This window comes from Pollachius pollachius (genome assembly GCF_949987615.1).
Source record: "Pollachius pollachius genome assembly, chromosome: 2".
In the NCBI taxonomy this organism is placed as follows: Eukaryota; Metazoa; Chordata; class Actinopteri; order Gadiformes; family Gadidae; genus Pollachius; species Pollachius pollachius.
The window spans coordinates 42,799,535-42,814,713 of record NC_136935.1 but is presented as its reverse complement, the minus strand read 5'-3'; the positions used below and the strand labels follow the sequence as shown (position 1 = coordinate 42,814,713).

General features: G+C 42.2%; 2 protein-coding genes across 3 annotated transcripts; both read right to left on the bottom strand.

Moving 5' to 3' along the window:
- Positions 1 to 360: 360 nt before the first annotated feature.
- arpc1a (actin related protein 2/3 complex, subunit 1A) lies at positions 361 to 5,163 on the bottom strand. 2 transcript variants are annotated; one of them, XM_079730587.1, is made up of 11 exons: positions 4,929 to 5,163; positions 4,238 to 4,348; positions 3,970 to 4,074; positions 3,626 to 3,848; positions 3,370 to 3,477; positions 3,097 to 3,200; positions 2,896 to 3,004; positions 2,247 to 2,322; positions 1,547 to 1,740; positions 1,327 to 1,417; positions 361 to 1,110 (listed from the first exon to the last, which is right to left on the bottom strand). In XM_079730587.1, the coding sequence occupies exons 2-11, from the start codon at positions 4,299 to 4,301 to the stop codon at positions 1,072 to 1,074; spliced, it is 1,113 nt and encodes a 370-aa protein (XP_079586713.1). In that variant the 5' UTR covers positions 4,302 to 4,348; positions 4,929 to 5,163; the 3' UTR covers positions 361 to 1,071. The 2 variants fall into 2 exon arrangements, with proteins under 2 accessions (XP_079586713.1, XP_079586712.1); XM_079730586.1 differs by having other exon boundaries at positions 4,238 to 4,331; positions 4,929 to 5,162.
- Positions 5,164 to 8,868: 3,705 nt separating this feature from the next.
- abcg2b (ATP-binding cassette, sub-family G (WHITE), member 2b) lies at positions 8,869 to 15,179 on the bottom strand (the record flags this gene model as incomplete). Its single annotated transcript, XM_079759038.1, has 15 exons — positions 8,869 to 9,016; positions 9,101 to 9,156; positions 9,416 to 9,505; positions 9,614 to 9,768; positions 9,878 to 10,002; positions 10,501 to 10,590; positions 11,258 to 11,409; positions 12,129 to 12,277; positions 12,960 to 13,052; positions 13,328 to 13,479; positions 13,793 to 13,950; positions 14,119 to 14,274; positions 14,418 to 14,535; positions 14,627 to 14,686; positions 15,025 to 15,179. The coding sequence occupies 15 exons, from the start codon at positions 15,177 to 15,179 to the stop codon at positions 8,869 to 8,871; spliced, it is 1,857 nt and encodes a 618-aa protein (XP_079615164.1).

Below are 15,179 nucleotides of genomic sequence, written 5' to 3'. Positions count from 1 at the left end.
GGTGGAACCGGATGGCTGAACGATAAATAAATCAAGTTTTCAGTAGAAAATATTAAACTAATATTCAGGAGTTCCAAGATTTAGCCTCATAAGCATATTCCATGTTCCCTGCCTCATTATATCGGCCAATCAGTTACTCAATTATAAATACCTTATACTCCCACACAATGACTAAATGAAAGTGTAGAAATATTATCAATCCAAGAATATTTCTACAACAAAAATGTAGGTCATATACTGAATAAAGCCTACATCTACAACCATTTCAAATAAAATACGACAGCACAAGGGTCCATTCCTTGTTGCCCTGCCCGTTACAATTTATAAAGAGATCAAGACCGCCAATTTTGTACTGTAAATGTATTTTAGTCTTTATTTCACATCTAGCTCATAATCTGTTACATACAAACCCTCCATTTGACATTGGTTTAGTGCAGTAGCTACAGAGGCTAGTGCCGTGACTCCACACAGGGTTTGGACCGATGCATTCTCCTTCCACAATCAGTACTGTATGGTCGCTCCTCAGTCTCCCCACAACGTGACCTCAGAATATCAATATCACATAACCCCACCAAACAATGGTGTTCCTTCACGGGAAATATTAAGCACCTTCAGACCGTCAATAGATCAAGCGTCACTTCTACATATAGCCGGTATTCAGAGCTTCAATCTCAAAACGGGTAAGACGGGGGGGTCCAATACGGTCTGATTTTGGTTTTAAAAAAATGCATCTAGTGTTCAAACTTTTGGTACAGGAGGTTAGAGAACATAAAAACACTTTTACTTCAATTACAGAGGCCCTTTCCCATTTTGACCTCTGGTTAGCCTTCATTTAAAACAAACAAAAGACAATCAAACAGTGATGTCACATGGCACATGGCTTCGAGAGATGTGCATGTGTCGGGCGGGGCGTGGTCTTGTCAGTGCTTCAGCAGACACTCATGGTGGTGAACAGTCGTGTGTTGTTTCCCAGATGCATCATGGGACACGGCGGTAAGACGAACAGGGGGGGGGGGGGGGGGGGGGGGGGGGGGTGAGGGGAATGTTAGCCGGCAGCACTAGTGGATTCATTCACATGATGCGGAGTCCCTGGATAGATGCTTCTAGACTCTGAGAAGGCAAACAAACAAACACAAATCAATTATTTTGTGCTAAGAATCCATACGAGAGGCAGAGGAGACCACTCATGTTGTGTGTGTGTGTGTGTGTGTGTGTGTGTGTGTGTGTGTGTGTGTGTGTGTGTGTGTGTGTGTGTGTGTGTGTGTGTGTGTGTGTGTGTGTGTGTGTGTGTGTGTGTGTGTGTGTGTGTGTGTGTGTGATATCTACCTTGAAGTCCCAAATGGTCATCGCTCCATCAATGCCAGTAGTGCAGAACTTGCGACAGTCCCGCTTGTCTCCTTCATAGATAGACACTTGGCTGCAAATAACAAAAACACACACACATGGTTAAGTACACTAAGCATGTGCATTCTGAAATACATTTGTGTTAGCATGAGTAACGCTCTCCATCCACATGCACATTCAGTGTGAATGAATGCTGGCGTACGTGATGCTGTTCTGGTGCAGTGTGTCCAGGGCAGTGTTGCGGTCCTCCGTAGTGGCTCTCTTGTCCATGTTCCTGAAGCGCTCCATGGCCGAGATGTTCCTCGCGATGCTCTGCTTGGGCAGGTCCAGCTTGGACACGAAGGTCAGCGTGCCGGCATCGTCGCAACGGAACAGCATGGGGCAGCAGTCGTGGCCCTGGAAACAGTGACAACAATGAAGCCTCCATTGGTTTTGGTGGGAGGGTGTCCGTCTAAGGACGTTTTCTTTTCTTCTTTAAGCATATTCATTTTATTTATTAAATGTTTGATAGAGATTGAACAGCTGGATACATATTGTACATTATTTTCGATTTGAACATTTTCGATTTAAACATTGTGTCTTTTTTTCAAGGCGAAACTTTTTCCCTTAAAAAAAATATTTGTATTCATTAAATGTTTGATAAAAATTGAACAGCTGGATACATATTTGTACATTATTTTCGATTTGAACATTTTCGGTTTGAACATTTTGTGTATTTTTTTAAAAGGGGGCCTTTTTAAGTTCTCAGTTACTGAGTGTTTTTTAGAGGGAAATGCTCAATAATTGCATCATGTTCAAACTCAAAGAATTTTTAGAATAATTGTGATTTCAATATTAACTCAAATAATCGTGATTAGGATTTTTTTTTCTCCATAGTCGAGCAGTCCTAGGGGGGCACTTACCGCCGCCACCACGCTGTTCTCCGTGACGAAGATGATGCTGAGCAGGGGGAGATACTCCGTCTTCAGCTGAGAAGGACTGCACACATGGACATTCATCACCATTCGTTCCTCAAAGAGATCAGCTAGTGCTGAAACCTTCTGATCAGTAGGTCATTTGGTTGGTCGGTAGGCTCTTCTCTGACCAAATTGTCACTGGTCAGACAATCACTGTTGTTGACTTTCCTAGGCAGAAAAAGCTAAAGTCCCCCATTGCTCCTCCCATGCTCTCTTCCTTCCGCTATCCATCTCACTAAAAAAAAAGAAATGCATCCTTGCCTCAAGTTACCTTTGCGCCTAGCAGAAAATAAGGCTTTGACTCTTGTCTTATGCCCATGGATTATATTCTGATTACTTCTAAAATAATGAGTAAACAAAGACTTCCTTTGGTGGAATATGATCCCTACTTTGATCCCTAATGTCATGTACCTTCATTGAACTGATCTGACTCTTTCAAACAGCCTTCTTTTTTTGTTTAAGCTTACAACTAAAAAAGATGAAAGATGTTCCTTCAAGATGTTGAAGGGACAAAACTTCCTTTGATTATTCTGGAATAACAGTGAGGAACTTTACAACACTGGCTAGTTGCAGGCTCATTTGAGTCTCAGTGTACCTTGCAATCTTGGCACTGTCCACCACAGTGACCGTGCTGTCATGGCTGACCCAGGCCAGGCGATTGCCGGAGGCAGAGAAAGACACAGAGTGGACCCACCCACCTCCACCTGATACAACGCACAGATATAACATGTCATCCTATTTAGCTAACATGGTAATCAAAAGTAAGTGGGCTGTAAAGTGACACAAGGATAAAGACCTGGTCCTCCAAATTCTCCAAGTACAGCCCCGAATGGCATCTTGTTGCCCCAGGGGGTTGGGCCTGGCTTCTCCTCCACCTCCTTTATGTAGGCCGAGAACACCCTGGAGGCCGAGAAAGAGAGAGAGAGACATAGAGACGGAGAGTGGGAGAGCGAGAGCGATGAAGAGAGAGAAGGGGTGTATGAGGTCCCACGGGATGAAAGAAGAGGTGTGGATTTTATCTAGAATTGTTTAATCTTCCTCCGCCTGGTAAATCGTTAAAGAGACTCACCTGCATTTGAAGTCACAGGAGCCTGCAGCCAACAGGACGTTGTTTGGATGCCAGTCCAGGCTGAGAATGGTGGAGCGGATGGGCTTCTTGATGTGCTTGCTCACCCACCTGGTGCACACAGACAAAATAACATTCAACATTTGTAAGATTCTTTAAAGCGATTTAACGTGTGAAAGCTTTATCGGTATGAAGAAACTGACAATTACAAAATCAAAGTATGGTTCAGTCACAGCCTTTCAAATATGTCAAGACTCACCAGTCGTTCTCAGACTCAAAGTAGCAGACAGATATGAGCCGTGCACCACTGCCAACTGCAAATTTGTTCTCCAGAGGAGACCACTTCACAAAGGTGGCAGCGCGGTTGATCCTGAGGATGACCAGGGTGGGCTTCCACACGCCCTCCTTCTGGGTCCACACGTAGGCATTACGGTCCGCCCCGCACGTTACGATGCGGTCACTCTTAGGGGCCCAGTCAATACCTTTAATAAATAAAGAAAATTAAGCATAACAGTTAGCATGAACGTTCGTGTTAATGGTTTCCACAAGATGGTACTTGGTCGTTAAATGAAGTAATGGTGATATGGGTTGGTTCACATCTACCTGTTATGTGTCCATTGTGCTCCTTCAGCTCATGGGTCTTCACCCATTGGTTTCCACTTTTCTTATGGATGTGAACTTCATGGTTGTTCGGACTGATGGCGAGTTCTGCACAATTTTTTTATTTAAATAAAAAGAAAAACACTATTCTGAACAACGCACACTTCCAAAAAACAATTGTGTTCAATTAATACAATGGAGGGGAAAAATTTAAACCTTTGCAATTTTAACATTTAGTTATGCTGAGGATAATACAAGATGTGGCACTTACGTGTCCTGTCGTGGTTCCAAGCGTGGCAGGTGATGGGTTCCAAAAGGAATTGATGTAGCGACATCTCGTCTGGGTGCGGTCTAGAAGTGGAAGTCTAGAAAGAGATGGGGACTAGTAACCGACCCAAATATCAATGCGAGGCTCATCCATCTAGCAGCACAACTTCGAATGACAGGCACATGAATTGTAGGCCAACTAGTAAATACTTCCACGTAACGATAAAAAAATATGTTAATGCCAACAGGCAAAATAGTGATTGCTCCTCAGCAGCATAGCGTGGTTACGTGGGATGTCAGAGCAGTAGAAGTGTAGCTAGAAGCTAAGGGACGTTAACATTGGCTAGTTAGCAAACCACTACTACCACTCGATTTTAGTTTGATCGGTACAAGCAGATTTAGGAAGGATAACAAAATGGGCGTTTATTTGATGTCTCCAGATAACTAACGTTATCCAATCGACCAATGTGGCACATACATCGCTAACGTGAATAAACAACTTGGTGAAATAGCTTTGAATTAATTGAGATAGTAGGGCCTACGAAGAAAATGTAAGGTATAAGAAACGTTTTATAATCAACTAAACCGATATCCTTAGGGATTTGTTATAGATCGCCTAATTCCTTTCGTAGTCTGTAATATATCCCGATAATGCTGCAGTCGGCTACATTACGCTAGCCAAAACGCCGATTTACCTTGCTCGTTTGGTCCTCCTCAGTTGTACAAGCCAGCTAAATTGCTTAAGCTAGGTAAGATTGTTTTATGAATGGACTTGAATTCGCGGACTCTGGGCAGTCGACACGAATTCGTCCAGTATTACCGAGGGAGATGTCAAGACGGCAGGGAGGAGAAGACTAATAGCATTCGGTGATAGCCGTGGGTAACTTGCAAGCAAAACCCGTAGATGCCCCTAGCTGTCAGCTAGCTTAGCATCACGCTAGCTGTTACATTCAATTGAATGGTAACCTTGTTCACGTCGTTACGTTCCCTCACACTGGGTCACTGTTATCAGGATGCAAATGGCGCCCCCAGCGGCCAAAAATGGAAGTGTATAAATCGAACTAAGCAGAAAGGAGCGTCTGTGAATAACAATAGTTAAGCGCTGCTTGCAGCCCTCACCTAATGAATGAGTCACTGAAGACTAAACCCATTTATGAACTCAAAAATATACAAACTGCATTACACAGGGCAATCTCAATGTTTATTTCTGGAATCCAAAGTAGCTACCTACTGCCACAGCAATAGCGATTGTTACATTATTTCTCTTTTGCTTCCCAAATTCATAGCAGGCCTGTTGTTTTGGTCATCTACCTTTAGGGCCACTGTTTACATTTACATTTTTACACTGTTGTTATTAAGGTATACTATTCTACTTATATTTTTCTATAACAGCTCTTTCTATAACTGTTCAAATCTAATTGATATCTTGTCTTCTGGCCTTTAACATGCCTGTGAGTTTAAACAAATCAAAGAGGAGCCCAATTATTTACTCTCCACCACATCTAGTTAGGTTATGGTAAGGCATCCCGCTAACACCAAAATACAAATATACACAAACATGCTTACGTTTATGTTGTTTTACCCAAATGTAATGATTCTCTAAAATGGATGAACCGTTCCGTACACCTCCAGAAGAACGATTCTTCGAGGAAAAGAAGAGTGAAATGTGCCACGCCATTGTTTTTTTTGTTCAATAAAGTTGTTTATCTTTAAATTGTATCTATGCGTTCTCCAGGGGAAAAGGGAGAGGATATTCCAACATATTAATTCACCTTTCAGTCTTCCACCACCAGCAACCCCCCCCTCACTTGTTCTCTCCTGTTGGAAGTCTGCCCTCCACAGAGCAGTCACCCTTTCCAGCTACAAACAAAGGTGCATAAGTTATGATTTTGTGTTATGTCAAAAAGATTTTCTCTCATAGGATGGTTCTGGGTTGCAGCCTGTGTCAATTTTTTGTTCAATACTTTAAGTCTGTCTACCACACTTTTCGTTGTTGCCACTGAGCCTTGGAAGATGTGCTGTGGCCAAGGGCCCATGTTGCCTGCATGTACACCTGTAGAGGTCACTGCCGCCTTTAGAGGACATGTACACCTGTAGAGGTCACTGCCGCCTTTAGAGGACATGTACTACTGTAGAGATCATGACCACCTGTAAAGGTCATGTCAACTTGTAAAAGGCCTCAATGTCTTTACATTCATGTCATATGGGGACATTTTACACCATAAGAGCCAAATACAATGGCGTACGGGGATCTTGTGTTTGTCATAGAAAAAACTTTATCACATGTGCTGTACTCCCTATTTTTAGTGTTTTCATGTAGAGACATGTCTAATAAATGCTTTTTATGTTGAAGTTTTCGTTTTCATCCCTTTTACCCGATGACTTTGAAGAGAGAAATACCCTGCATGTTGTATTTTTTTTTTTAATACTGGTCAATTGCACAAATAATGAGTTATATTCACACAAATTCACATTTTCAAATTTCAGAATTGTAACAAAATGTTGTGGGAGGGTTAAACACCATGTGTCCATGTGTTACATGACAAATATAGTACCACGTGCAACATGTGGTTTTTTGTTGACACATGAGGATTAAAAGCAGAGGTTTATTTTAGCTCTCTGAGCTTCTAAGTGAAGATAAGGATGGGCTGTTTGTCGTTCACTTTCTAAGGGTATTACCATGCCTCAGCCTCTCACTACTGACCGAGAAATAGTACACCCCATGTGATCCACACCTTTACCGGGATACGTTAAGGTTGGTGCATCCTGAGAAGCAGTCAGTCAGCCGCCTCACCCCGTATGGCGGTTGATACATCCGACTGGCCTGCTTTACTGAGATCAACAGTTTCCTGTTTTATGCGTGCATCTATTTTTTCCATTGAGTTTTTTCAGTGCAAGACTGAACTTTTCTCTTATTTGATTCTGTGTGTTGCTAAAATGCCTTTCATTCCCCCTGCTGCGTCGATTGGACAACCTCGCTCGGCCTTTGGTCCAGGACCGGGCGGAGAGAACACGCAGACCAAACGCCTCAGTCTGCCGGCGACGGCCTTCAACAAATCCAAGGCCTCGGCGGACGAAAAATGCATCTCTGTGAAGGAGCGTCTCGCCCTCAACCTGAGGAGCTCGGGGAGGAAGAGCCAACCTAAGAGCCGTCTGCCTACTGCCAAGGTAGTAGCAGCACCAGGACTGAACATCAAAAGCAGTGATCAACGGTTGCCCTCGTCAACAGTCCTCTCAGGAGTCTCCCACCACACGCCTTCAAAGGCAGGCAAGGCCGCGTCTAAGACACCGCTGTACAGCCACATGTGTCGCGATGCTTCCTCTATGAAGAGGGACCTGCAGGTGAACCACAGCGATGTTTGCCAGAAAGAAGCTGGTTTTACATTGATGTTGACACCGGAAGCTGTTCACCTTTTGCAGAGGAGGAGCGCTGAGAGAAAACAACACGCGACACTGACAGCTAACAGCACCGCAGCTGGGGCTGAGGCCATGAACAAGGCATCAAAGTCTGGAAGGAATAGGCAAAGCCCCTCAATGCGGCATGTGTTGTTACCACCACAGTGCGCAACACCCAGCAGTAGGTTGAACATTATAACTAACAGTAAGGAGGCTGCTCTGGGTGACATTAGCTCGATAGTGAAGATATGTCCTCTGAACGAACAGCACAAGTATGACGATGTGGAGTATGAGGAGGAGGGCGACTGTGGTGCTGATGAGCGTGTGGTGCTGAAATGCATGGAATGGCTTCGAGGACTGGAAATGCAGTGGTAACCTTGGGAAACAGTACCTGTAAGGGGACAGACAGACTCCAACCAAATTTGTAACGGGAAAATTTGAGACCAAAATGAACTAAAGACCGATTTGGGGTCGCATATAACTTTTCCATGTTTACTTCAGCTGGATTAATTGATACAGTTTCTGAGTAGTTGGGGCTAAATTGGGCTACATTTGTCTTCATTCTGAGTAAAAGTAAGACAAAGTTACTACTTTGAATGAAAAAAGTGACTTTTAAATTAATAGTAAGTATGAGAACAATTTACATTTTTTTCACATTTATATTTGGAAACAACTGTATTATTTATTTAAAAGTTGTTCATAGACTGTGTGCTTTGAATTTCCTCAGTCTCATCTGTATATCACTTTAGACAAAAGTTTCTGCAAAATGATGACATCAAAATGTGACATTAGACACTTCTTCACATGTATTCAAATACAAATTAAAAAATGTTCATCACCAGCTATGTTTATCGATATTAATATAATGCAGTTCTTTTTAGATAAAAAATATGCATAAAAATGTACAAATATGACTTAATTATTCTTTGCATGGACAGAGGCAAAAAAGCTTGCCGCTAACGATCAGCCTAAGAAGCTTTGTAAAGACTAGTGAGTTGATTGGACAGCGCTGTACATGTCCACTTGCACTCTTCAGTATGCTTAGTGGCAGATTATCCTGGCCTCAGGTTCCAGAGTGTGTTTCAGAGAGTGTTAGAAAGAGAGAGAAAACAAAATGTAGACAAAAGTATATATTGTATTGTACCTAACCTCAATTAGGGATGTATTACAGATTCTTAACAGTAATACAGATCATGACTGCCACCGGTTGACCCATAGACCCACATAAAGACAGAGGTATCACTTCCAGCGTTTGATCCTCCGTAGCTGTATGTACGCCACGACCAGAGACACCGATGAGATTCCAATGAGGGCCACCTGGTTCTGCCAGAAGCCCCAGCGAGAGTAGTCTATGCCCTGGCCTTTTAGGAACATCTCCCCTTGAATGCTGCAGCGCAAAATGAGACGAATGTTTTGGTTTTTGAATGGATCTATTTTGTGCATGCGTGAATGTGGTCTTTCTAGCACTCACGTGATGTTGTCGGTTACGTAGAACAACTGTCCCGTCATCTCGGTGATGAACATCGCCTTGTGAAGACAGAAGGATTTATTCCGTCACTCTTTAAGAAACACGCTGAAACAGTTCCCCCCACTGACCCCCCCAGCTAGATGGTTGATTGGAAAGGGTTAATACAGGTCAGCTATACATACCAGATTTTGTTTTCCCAGAGTATTTGAGTTAATGTCGGGATGAAATACAAGTTCAACAAATATGAAAAAAGCATCTCAAATGAATTGTATTCCCCAGCCTTAACCCCAATTATAAGACATTCACTCTATATCATACGTTCATTCCGTATTTGAAGATACTGATCCACTCCAGCCAGGACAGCCAGCTCAGCATATTGTTGAGATTGACCAGAAAACCGCCAAATACCTAGAAGAAGGATGAAGATCAACATGGAGAAAGGATGCCACTCACTTATTTCAGATTGTTGTTCTGCTGATGCTAGTGAGTGAGTGCACGCCATTTGGTCCGACTCACCATCATGATGACAAATGGAAGAGCAACCAGCAGGTTGGCCATGGCCAGGGAATTGACGGTGGCAGATACCATGAAGGCTACACTGACTGCCCCGATGCTGGTCAGAGTCATGGTCAGCGTGAAGCAAAGGAAATCCAAAATGGCGGGCTTCAAACCTAGATCAATAGAAATACGCACAATATGACTGTAGGTCATTGCTGGAGAGTGGAGGATAATGATAATGTTGTGTTCTTTAGGGTGGCTGTGCGTCAGTGTGTTAAATACCCATCATGTAATAGGAGATGGCTGAGAAGAAAATGTTGGGAACGATGCGATTAGGGAGGAGATCGGCACCGATCTTGGACAGGAAGTAGACGGAGGTACGGTAATACCCATTAGCATTCTCGTGACTGGGAAAAACATTTAAAAATTCAATGTCAGTGTTTGCCTACTATACAAAAAAACATATACATTATATTAGCAAACTACAATCAGAGTCTGAAGGGAAAAGAAAATGATGGAAAGATAGGAATGTTTGCAATCATCAAATATCTAATCTAATCTAAAATTAGATTAGATCTAATTTGAAAATTAGATTAGATATAATCTAAAATCAATTTTTTTTGCATACTTTTACTTCAGTCATAATAATTGCCAGGTACATTTGCTTATATTTGGGTACTACATCTTAATAAATCCAGGTGCTTTGGCTAATTTGGCATTTATATTTTTGTATAATACTTTGTAGCCCTGTGTAGTCATTTCTAATGTTCCACTATGAAGATGTTTTATTCTACAGGTCCCAAAATGTAAACCATAAACATGTCAGTAGACCTTGAATGTGTGGTGTGCGGTAACCTTGGTGTCACAATGACCATAACAAAACTCAAACTCACACACACACTCACATGAATATTGCTCTCTCTTTGATAAAGAGTTCAACGGCTGAGAGATTAGAAAACACCACGTTGATGACAAGGAAGAAGAAGGCCCCACTCCTGTAAAATAAGGAGAAGAAAGAAAACAAGGTCTATCTTGGTGCCATACAGGCCCATTCTCCACTCCTGGCTGGCTGACACACAGAGAGAACAGGGTCAGACACAGATCATATAAACAAAATACAAATGAACAAAATAATTAACCTAATAACTGGATGGAGAACTGACAGAATGCTTACTTAAGACTGCGCTTGAAGAAGGTATACCTGTTTTGATCTAGAGGGGAGGTGTAATGATTATGTAAGGTGAGGTATACCTGTTCTGATCTATAGTGAGCGCTGCATCGGTTCTATATGGTGAGGTATATAGTTCTGATATATAGTGGGCGGTGTCTTGGTTCTATGAGGTCACCTGTTCTGATAGGGGGATACTACCTATTGGGAGGACTCAAGAGAGGTGTAGTAATGTAATTCCTAAATCAATGTAAATACACCCTTACCTAATGAAACTTTATTTTGCCACGCCTTGCATGAGAAGCGCTCTGGTAGCATGAAACGCAAAACTTGCTCACCATGACAAATCATCTCACGATGTATAACTAAACAATGACCCAAAGTAACATTGCTACCCATGTAATGACAAACATTCCAATGCTACTATGCAATGCTCCCCAATATGCAAAGTTGCAATGTCCAAGGCCTTAAGAGGGAGGGGGGGGGGAGTTCACCTGTTCTGTAAGCCCTCGGGGAGGGTTAAGGGTATCTGGTAGTAGATGAGTCCCACCAGCAAAGCAAAGAAAACGGTAAGAGCCACTTGAGCGTAGGAGGTCTGAGGGGTCCTCAGCAGGTTTAGCACCGCCCTGTGAGACAGTATACGCATCTAATACACACACACACACACACACACACACACACACACACACACACACACACACACACACACACACACACACACACACACACACACACACACACACACACATAGACACAAACAGTAACACATCAATAAACACTCAGGGTTTATGAACATGATTATATGGCTGAAAAAATATCATTGTGGCTTGCAGCTGTATTGTTCGCCTTATCAGGCCGGATTGCACGTGAGGGTAATATAAAATAAAGGTTCAAGTGGAAATCCCACTGACCCACTATAACACAACATGGTTATGACCTGACTATGACCTGCCTACAAAATTAGACTTTATTTGTAGATCTTATTTATTTTGTTACAGTTACAGTTGTTATACAGTTATTTTGTTAAAGTAAACTCCCTAAAAGATTTCTGCTCACCACTTTTTTATGTTTTATAAAACACACATGGTGTAGGCTGCTTGCAACCTTGATCGTTTTTTTCAGATTTCTAGATAATTAAATCATAACAATACTGCACAAGTCGCAGCCATGGCAACAAAAAAAATGTACCTCATCATTTCACGACCTTTAGCCCATCACTTATTAATTCGACCAAGTTACACTTTGAATGATGAAATATAATTCACAAACACAACCCAAAATCTAGAGTGTGGGTTTTCTATTAAAAAAAACACACTCTAGATTTTGTGTGTTTGAATTATGTTTCAGGCAATGGCATTGACTGACCTGGTAGAAGAAGGAGGTCACATAGTCAACCTTCTCCCCCTCGGTCATCAAGCCTCCTTTGAAGGTTTGGCAGACCTGCTCCACCTCTTCAAACTCCTGCTGACATTGAGGCGACTTGCGGAACTGCACCAGCAACGGATTATTACCATCTAGACACAAACAATGTGCAGGGTAGTTTCAGAGTTTTTCTCTCCGAGCTGAAAGCTTTTGGGTTCAAACCCCAATGTCCACAGTCTATCTGTAGGCATTCTTAAGCAAGACGCAAGAAAACCCTACCTGCTCATTAATGACAAGCAAACAAGCAAAAGCAAAACATACAAGGCCCTTTGGTTGTCACACTCAATTTGTTCCCTCCATCAATCATTACATTGCCATGCCCCAAAGCTGGTCAACACAAACCTTAAGTGAGAATCAACGACCAATTATTAAATCATTGCCTGCACTTCTGTGCCATAAAAAATGTTTGCTTCCCACCGGTGGTTGATTCTTCTCCTTCACAAACGTTCCTGCTTCTGCCGTGTTACAGGACCCCTGATCTTTTCAACATTAAAGAATGTTTTCCATTGGGTGTTTGTTTCTCTTCCTCTTAACGATATTATAAGTTGGCATTTCAGTTTAAGTTAGTTTATGAACCCTGCAGTTTGCAGTGTTTATTATTTTTGACTGTTGACACTTGGGTTATCAAACCTTCAATAGACTTTGGACTCGTACTGTCTCTGCGCCTGGGTCCTGGTGCTCACGTTACATTGGTATAAGCATCAGTAGCACAAATTAGTTCTAGCAGGACAAGAACACAGAGTGCTATACTAATGAGTGTTTCATGAGTTTTACCTGTAGCAGGCAACTCTAATGTTGATTTAGCTTCTCCGTTGATGATGTCCAGGAAGAAATCAGCAGGGTTGTTGAAGGCCTTAATCTGGTAACCTAATTACACGTGTATGGTTGAGAACAATAAAAGCCCATCTACTGCTAAGTGCTACAAAATTCAGTTTATTTAGCATCACTATTGTGTAACGTTTAAAATAGAACAATATTTTCACTAGTTATTTAATAACTCATAAACGTATAACTTAATGTTGCCTCCTATTTAAGCATTTCTATACATCTATGGCACATGAACTGTCTTTCATTCATTAATAAAACATGATATTAATTTGTTATCCGGTAACATCTTCACTATAATGTGGATGCAAACGTACCAAGGAGGCTGAAGTATTCCAAGGCTTTATCAGCTTTGCCTGCATACACCACATCCCCCTTATGCATCAGGGTCAACTGGTCAAACTGCTCGAAGATGGAGTAGCGTGGCTGGTGGATGGAGAAGATCACCGTCTTTCCATTCCGAGAGAGTCTGGGCACACATTTCAGGGGCCGTGGATTACTCATTAAGTCAAGAGAAGAAACCAAGGCTGCAGTACTGGTAAGCATGCCCAAAGCCAACTATGAGGTCACAGAGGTCCGGAGCTCGGTAATTTTTCTAACGCTAAAAATAGAAAGTGGAAACTAAATACAACTGTATATAAAATCAGCAGTTGAGAACTTCTCAGAGATGAGTGCATGTTTATTTGACAATGTTTTTAATAGCTAACCCCTTGTGCCTGGTTGGTTTGTGTGTGTGTGTGTGTGTGTGTGTGTGTGTGTGTGTGCTCGTGGGCATTTTGTACTTGTGGAGAAGAGAGATGATACAGTTGGCGGTGTATGCATCCAGGCCAGTGGTAGGTTCATCAAGAAACAACAAGGATGGGGAGGTTATGAGTTCCATCCCTATGCTGCATCTTTTCCTTTCCCCTCCAGAAACACCTCGTATAAAATCTGTCCCTATCTGCACACAGACACACGGACACGGACACGGACACACACACACACACACACACACACACACACACACACACACACACACACACACACACACACACACACAGAGGTATTTTGTCTATTTTCTGTACTTTTTTGATAGTGACACTACACATAAGTCGGTGTGGCACTGCACCTTAGTGTTAGCACACTCTGTTAGGCCCAGCTCCTCCAGGATGTTTTCCACTCTGCTCTGCTTGTCTGCAGAGGAGTGGTTCTTTGGGTCGAGGCGAAGGTTGGCGCTGAACAGCAGGTTCTCTCTCACACTCAGCGTACCCATGAGGACGTCATCCTGAAGACGGGCAAATGGTGGGCAAAAACAGAAAGGCTTGATCAAAGCTAGGCTATACAATGTTGTATTTATTTGTTGCCTCTTTTAATATATGTGTGTGTGTGTGTGTGTGTGTGTGTGTGTGTGTGTGTGTGTGTGTTTACCTGTACGACATAGGCCGAGGTAAGCCTCAGGTCATTTGTGACCGGTCTGCCGTCAACAAAGACGGTTCCATGTCGTAATCCAGCCGGGTCTTTCCGCCCTGCAATCACATCCAGAAGCCTGGAGGCAACACACAATACATCATATTACAATAGATAGTGTGTGTATGTCTGTTTGATGTATGTGTGTGTGTGTGTTTGTGTTTTCCTACGATGTTTTTCCACTTCCAGTGGGGCCCATGATGGCATTCATCCCAGGTTTCAGAATTCCACTGTGACGGCCGATAAAAAACAACAATGATGTGGTGGGTGATGACAAACAGTGAATAAATAAATAAATATTGAGATAATAACAACTTTTGGCCTCTAGCTTTATTGAACCTGACATGAGTGATTACTTAATAATAAATAAATAATTAAATATGATGTCATGGCTCACCCTGTGACATCATAAACAAATGAATGTGTAAAGGAAATTAAAATCAGTTTTCATAAGGAAATATACTATTGTCTTTTGTTGAAGAGTCAATGAACCATTGTCGATTGCAATCAAAGACTAATGCACAAATAGCCTAACATAGGTAACCGGAGGCTTGTATAGCGATCCTACCTTATATCCTTAAGAATGACCTTTTCTGGACCTTTTTTGCAGAGCAAACCCACTCTTTCCTGAATGCAGTATTTGATGTTGCTAAACATCACTGTTGGACCATGCTCCTGGAAGCATTCTTCCCCCACATACACACTTTTCTCCTTATTTGACAT

What these genes read in the sequence shown, in the direction of transcription:
- arpc1a (XM_079730587.1), bottom strand. Translation starts at nt 4,301, where the DNA reads ATGTCGCTACATCAATTCCTTTTGGAACCCATCACCTGCCACGCTTGG. An exon ending in TTTGAGTCTGAGAACGACTG is followed by an intron (nt 3,478 to 3,625) that starts GTGAGTCTTGAC and finishes TGTGTGCACCAG; the next exon opens with GTGGGTGAGCAAGCACATCA. An exon ending in TCCTGTGACTTCAAATGCAG is followed by an intron (nt 3,201 to 3,369) that starts GTGAGTCTCTTT and finishes CTCGGCCTCCAG; the next exon opens with GGTGTTCTCGGCCTACATAA.